General features: G+C 45.7%; 1 protein-coding gene across 1 annotated transcript in view; it reads right to left on the reverse strand.

Annotated features, from left to right (window-relative positions):
- The window catches only part of EFCAB12 (EF-hand calcium binding domain 12), a 30,981-nt gene extending 24,006 nt beyond the window's left edge, over positions 1 to 6,975 (reverse strand). Inside the window, exons 1-3 of the mRNA XM_082265538.1 lie at positions 6,936 to 6,975; positions 4,547 to 5,333; positions 1,540 to 1,740 (exon numbers count right to left, since the gene is read on the reverse strand). Coding sequence (XP_082121664.1) covers positions 1,540 to 1,740; positions 4,547 to 5,224 — 879 coding nt within the window. The 5' untranslated portion in view covers positions 5,225 to 5,333; positions 6,936 to 6,975. The remainder of the gene's footprint in view (positions 1 to 1,539; positions 1,741 to 4,546; positions 5,334 to 6,935) is intronic.
- Positions 6,976 to 7,298: the final 323 nt, after the last annotated feature.

The raw sequence follows: 7,298 nt of genomic DNA on the forward strand, positions 1-7,298 counted from the left end.
TTGCACTTTATTTATATTTCCATATTACATTTTTTCTATGGTCACACCTGAGCACATTTCACACTTTAGAATTGCAGGGAATTGTGATGAGAATTTTAAACTTTAGGCAGAAGTAGTGCAGCTGAATGAGAGAATTATTCCAACTCTGCTACTTTGGCCTCAAGTTTTCAATTCCCTTTTCAATTTCCTGTAATTCTCTCTTTATGAAGCAGACCCTATAATCTGATAAGTAGGTGGAGATTAATTATGCGCAAGTAATTGATAGCTGCGCTGCAAAGTGTCCCTGGAAATTTTTTTCAAATGTTGGCAACTATGGAACCCCATGTGCAAAAATGGACCCCCCAGCAGCCAGCATCAGTAGACCCTTCAGCACACCCCAGCACCCCTTGCATACATTCAGTACTGGAGGTGCCGGAACTGCGTTCCCCCACGTTCCTGCTAAAAAAAAGCCCTGGTCTTTACTCTCTTTTCGGATGACATGCCCATATGAAGCCGAGGTCTGATACAGGAGGATTGGTGTCTGCAATACTATTGTATGGCGTGGTGACCCCTAGTGGTCGTTTGCTGGAGGTGAGAGGCAGTAATACTCAGTGGTGGAAGGGTTCACATTTGAAACAGCGGTGTATGTCACTCACCTTTTTTGCACTGAAGGCATCTCCTTTCTTTGGACTTTTAAGGCCCGTACACACGTACCGATCGTCGGCATACAAACGTCGGCGGACGAAGGATCTGCCGATTGTACGCTTGTTAGTATGGTGCCTCCGACAGCTGTCAGCGCACATTCTGCCGACAAGAATCTGTCTTGCAAGCATTAAAATTTTTGTATGCCGACACCAGAGCGCCCGATTGTTCGCCAGTCAGAACAGAATTCGGCCGACATACCTCAGATTTGCAAGACTGGGCATGCTCAGAAAAGAAAAAACACAGGGAAAGTTAACCATTACATGACATCACTTCTGCAATCGGCTGTAGTCGGCGGACAAAAGTCTTGTGCAGTCTTTGCACTTTTCAACAGACACCGACATTCCGGGGACAAAAGACGGACGATCGTCGGCAGACGATCGGTACGTGTGTACGGGGCTTTATGGACTCTCGTACCACTGTGTGTTATGATTATTACTATCATCAAATTTAAGCATTGCACTATTGCTTCTTTTTTGTTAATTTTTTAGGTTTTGTCTGGTTTGACCTATCCAGTGTTCAGCTGCTTAACTGTTTAGTTTTATGTGATCTAACGCTGAATAATTTTCTGTTTTTATGTGGATTATTCATGGAAATTTTTTTTTCCACAATTTTTCTGTATTTTATTTGTATTTTTACACTAAGATTGACGGTAAAGATTCCTGACGCATCACTATTTTTTGGTTTTACTAGGAAATGGGGCGGGGCTCTGACTTGCTGCAGCTTCTCATGCACATGGTGTGAAGCTCACAGTGTGCGGTGAAATCAGAGGAAGCCATTTCCCTCCAGGAGAGGAGGCCGTGCAAGACTGAAGGTCGGATTTAAAAGGAATAAAAAACACAACCGTAAAACATCCACCTCTTTACGGACGGACTTCAGATCCTTGCTGGAGATCTCCTTCCTTTTCCTCTTGTCTGCTTGGTTGTAAAGGTCGACGAGTCGAAGGCGGCGCTGATGGAGATAAGAGTCCAGGATGGCCAGAGCTTCGGGGTTGGGCTGTTGGATGGATGGCGTGACCGCACTGTGCTGGGCGCTCCTCGGAACGCTGCGCTCCGCCTCCTGCAGCATCAAACAGAGAGTTATACATAACTAATGGCAGGACATAGGAGCTTAGGAGGCCAATATTTCTGAAAGGAAGGAATCTGGAATCTGATTGGCTGCTGTGAGCAACACACGTCTTTTCCAATCAGTTACTTATGATTGACAGCACTAAACAGAGCAAATATAGAAAATCTCATTAACAACAAATACTGTACAATACATGGTACAATTGATGTAAAAGCCACTTTCACATCAGGACAGGTTCTCTTGAAACAACAAATTTGTACACTTTCTAAATAGTTACAATGTTGCATTCTGATCACCGGGGGAGGGGAGACAGGAAATGCTTCCTCCTTCCTTCTACAAAGTTACAATGTTGCATTCTGATCACTGGGGGAGGGGAGACTAAGGAAATGCTTCCTCCTTCCTTCTACAAAGTTACAATGTTGCATTCTGATCACTGGGGGAGGGGGAGACAGGAAATGCTTCCTCCTTCCTTCTACAAAGCTACAATGTTGCATTCTGATCACTGGGGGAGGGGAGACTAAGGAAATGCTTCCTCCTTCCTTCTACAAAGTTACAATGTTGCATTCTGATCACTGGGGGAGGGGAGACTGAGGGAATGCTTCCTCCTTCCTTCTACAAAGTTACAATGTTGCATTCTGATCACTGGGGGAGGGGAGACTGAGGGAATGCTTCCTCCTTCCTTCTACAAAGTTACAATGTTGCAGTCTGATCACTGGGGGAGGGGGAGACAGGAAATGCTTCCTCCTTCCTTCTACAAAGTTACAATGTTGCATTCTGATCACTGGGGGAGGGGAGACTAAGGAAATGCTTCCTCCTTCCTTCTACAAAGTTACAATGTTGCATTCTGATCACTGGGGGAGGGGAGACTAAGGAAATGCTTCCTCCTTCCTTCTACAAAGTTACAATGTTGCATTCTGATCAGTGGGGGAGGGGAGCAAGGAAATGCTTCCTCCTTCCTTCTACAAAGTTACAATGTTGCATTCTGATCACTGGGGGAGGGGAGACTGAGGGAATGCTTCCTCCTTCCTTCTACAAAGTTACAATGTTGCAGTCTGATCACTGGGGGAGGGGGAGACAGGAAATGCTTCCTCCTTCCTTCTACAAAGTTACAATGTTGCATTCTGATCACTGGGGGAGGGGAGACTGAGGGAATGCTTCCTCCTTCCTTCTACAAAGTTACAATGTTGCAGTCTGATCACTGGGGGAGGGGGAGACAGGAAATGCTTCCTCCTTCCTTCTAGAAAGTTACAATGTTGCAGTCTGATCACTAGGGGGAGTGGAGACTGAGGAAATGCTTCCTGCTGCCTGCAGCAGACTAGTGATATCATCTCAGCCTTGAGTAGACAAAGTCACTGAATGGAGATCATGGATTGGTATTTATTGATAAAAGGTGGAGCTTTTCTGATAAACGATACAGTTGCTGTATGCGTGGAATTGGGTGGCTGCACAACTACCGGATCTCCTTCCATCTGATAGCCAACAGCTGCTGACATATGGCTGCCGCTGCCGTACGGTGGTAAAAGAGTTAAAACCACCATTAAGCCCCAGCCTTGGATTGCTGTGCTCAGACCTTTAGCTAATATGGAGGCGGTAAGGTGAATGCCATAAGGGACCTGCTATTACTTCCACTCCCTGGGTGCCCTATTTTCTCACTGGAGCCCCTCAAAGATCCTAACCACTTGCCGTCTGCTCACTATAGCTGTACTGCGGCAAAGTGGCTCTTGTAGGTCTGACGACGTAGACCTACGTCAGCAGACACCCCCCCTTCTCGGCGGCGCATGCGCCGCTGGAGGCTCGCTCCCGCTGTATTCAGTCACAGCGGGAGTCGGGCCAGGGGAGGAGCGGCGGCGATCACCGCTGCTCTTCCCCGATCGTCGGGGAATCGAGTTTGGAAATCCGCCCGTTTGTGTAAACAAAGCGGGCGGATCTCCTAAGTGACAGGCAGGGTCAGATTGCAGGGTTCAGCATAGCTGAACATGCGATCTGTCCCTGTGTCACTCAGTCACCTCCCCCCACACACGTTAGTAAGCACCAGGCATACATTAACCCCTCCCTCTCCAATAAAATTAACCCCTTCCCTGCCAGTGTCATTTTTACAGTAACAGTGCATATTTATAGCACTGATTACTGTAGTAATGTCACTGGTAACCCCAAAAGTGTCAAAAATGTCAGTCAAGGGTCTGATCTGTCCGCCGCAATGTCGCAGTCCTGCGGAAAAAAAACGCAGATCGCCGCCATTACTCGTTAAAAAAAAAAAAACACCAAAAATGACAGAAATCTTTCCCTTAGTAAATGCAATAACCTTTGCGCAAACCAATCAAAATACGCTTATTGCGATTTTTTTTTTACCAAAAATATGTAGCAGAAAACAAATTGGCCTAAAATGATAAAAAATTTTGATTTTGACATTTTTTTTTGGGGGGGGGGGGGGGATTTCATATAAAAAAATGTGAAAAATATTGTTATTTTTTCAAAATTGTCGCTCTTTTTTTGTTTATAGCGTAAAAAGTAAAAATCGCACAGGTGATCAAATACCACCAAAAGAAAGCTCTGTTTGTGGGAAAAAAAGGACGTAAATTTCGTTTGGGTACGGCGTCGCATGACTGCGCAATTGTCAGTTAAAGTCGCACAGTGCCGAATCGCAAAAAGTGGCCCAGACATAAGACAGCAAAATCCTCCGGTGGTAAAGTGGTTAAACAAGCCCCAACCTGCTTTACAAACCCGGCATTCTGTAATCTATGATTGGTGACCCTTTTGATTCTGTTTGTTGGAAGGAAAGACGATAATAAAAACTTACAGAGCTGGCCGTATCCTGATTGGTCTGCTGCGACATCTGACTTTTTAAATGCCTCTCGCCCATTTTATCTTGCACCCGGGTCTCCAACGCGGTCAGGCTTGGTTTTCCTTGCAGCCATTTCTCTAGATCCCCCATACTGTCCAGTTGTGCCCTAAGTTGCTTTCTTTGCGATATCCAGTTGGAAATGTTCTGCTCGTCTACCTTGGTCTCCTGGACCTGCTCATCTACCTTGGTCCCCAGGATCTGCTCATCCACCTTGGTCCTCAGGATCTGCTCATCCACCTTGGTCCTCAGGATCTGCTCATCTACCTTGGTCCTCAGGATCTGCTCATCCACCTTGGTCCCCAAGATCTGTTTATCTACCTTGGTACCCAGGATCGGCTCATTCACCTTGGTCCCCAGCACCTGTTCATCTACCTTGGTCCTCAGGATCTGCTCATCCCCTGGTTTAGCGGTGACTCTGGAAGCTTCCATTGACTTTCCTGTAAGATCCAATGGGTCAGACTCTACTCTCTGCATTGGAGGGGCAATGATGCGCCGCGTCCTTGACTTCGGTGGTCCAAAGGTTCTGCAAGCCACCTTGAAGAAGAGCGTCTGGGATAGATCCGGCTGCTTGTATTTCTTGAAATCATCGTCGGAGGATTGGAGGACGTCCTGGAAGTTCACTTCTTTAGCCATGGCTACATTCAATGCTGGTGGTGTACAGAGATGAAGAGTGTGCAGGACTCCCCGTGGCGAGGGCTAAAGGTGGGGATACAATGGCAGCATGACCTCCGTTCTCTGGTGGCTGCAAGAGAAATGATACAAGTACGTGATTTTGCGCAGGAGGGCCGCCCTGCCGCAGTATATCTGCGTGGAGCGGTCCATAACAGGTTAAAGTAGAATCCCAGCTATGGATCTTTTTACAAAGTTATATTAGTTCAGCTTGGATCAATATAACTATGTACAGTATCTCACATAAGTAAGTACACCCCTCACATTTTTGTAAATATTTTATTCTATCTTTTCATGTGACAACACTGAAGAAATGACACTTTGCTACAATGTAAAGTAGTGAGTGTACAGCTTGTATAACAGTGTAAATTTGCTGTCCCCTCAAAATAACTCAACACACAGCCATTAATGTCTAAACCGCTGGCAACAAAAGTGAGTACACCCCTAAGTGACAATGTCCAAATTGGGCCTAAAGTGTCAATATTTTGTGTGGCCACCATTATTTTCCAGCACTGCCTTAACCCTCTTGGGCATGGAGTTCACCAGAGCTTCACAGGTTGCCACTGGAGTCCTCTTCCACTCCTCCATGATGACATCACAGAGCTGGTGGATGTTAGAGACTGTATGCTCCTCCACCATTAACTTTACATTGACACCCCCAGCGAATGGCAGATGTCATTTTGAACCACTGTGCGATTCAGGTGCGATGCGGGAACCGGCACTGAATCGCAGGGTTTCCCATATCGCACCAGTTTGAACTGGGAGTTACTGGTAATAATGTCCTAAGAGTTATTACTTCCAGATACCCCTGTTTTTCATCCAATCTTTAATAACTCAGTAGCCTCTGTATTGCTAATGTGATAATGTATCACATTATTGATTATTGATGCACATGGGGAGCGAAGACTGGCACGGGAAGTCTGATCCAATAGCAGGGCTATTATAGATTAAATTTCAGGAAAAAGTTAATGCTGGTTCCGAGGGGTCAGAACACACAGAGCATCGCGTTTGTTGTGTAAGGGGCTGTGTAGCCGCAGACTGGTCAGGGTGCCCATGCTGACCCGTGTCCACAGCCAAAAGCACCTACAATGGGCACCTGAGCATCAGAACTGGATCACAGAGCAATGGATGAAGGTGGCCTGGGCTGATGAATTCAAGAATGGTTTGAGGAACTTAACAATAAGTTTGAGTTGTTGACTTGGCCTCCAAATTCTCCAGATCTCAATCCAATCTAGTATCTGTGGGATCAAGTCCGATCCATGGAGGCCCCACCTGGCAACTTGCAGGACTTATAGGATCCGCTACTGATGGATTAGTACCAGATACCTTCAGGAGGGGTCTAGTGCAGTCCATGCCTAGACAGGTTATAGTGGGTGGTCATAATGTTATGGCTGATCGGTGTATATGCAATGTAACACTTTATCTTTCACTTACTTCAAATAGAGATAATCATTGAAGTGTATGATTTAGCAGGAACAACGTGCACATGCCATCCAGCTTCTATGGGAAAAATCCAACATTTCATCTGTATACATTAAAAAACATAAATAAAATCCACAAATGACATCACAGTGATAAACCCCGCCTACTTATAATAAATGATATCAGAAGAATTAATGACTCTTTCAGATATGAATGTATAGATGGAAGCGGACTATCCCGGGATCTCACATACCTGTGCTGGCCGTGCAGCCATTCACTCCCTAATCCCTGCAGGCTTCTTGTTGTCTGGTTACCACGGTGACAGCCCCGCCCACACAGCACTGATTGGATAAGACTTACGTTCACATTTATCCAAATCACGTTCACCCCTGACCTCCACCTACCCAGAGGCTAAAGCTGGATACACACTATACAACTTTTGTTGTTTGATTTCCTTTAACCACTTTACCACCGGAGGATTTTCCTGCTTTACGTCCAGGCCACTTTTTGCAACTTGGCACTGTGCAATTTTAACTGACAATTGCGCAGTCATGCAACGCCGTACCCAAACAAAATTTACGTCCTTTTTTTCCCACAAACAGAGCTTCCTTTTGGT

The sequence above is a fragment of the Pelophylax lessonae genome (assembly GCF_965119305.1).
Source record: "Pelophylax lessonae genome assembly, chromosome: 8".
Classification (NCBI taxonomy): Eukaryota; Metazoa; Chordata; class Amphibia; order Anura; family Ranidae; genus Pelophylax; species Pelophylax lessonae.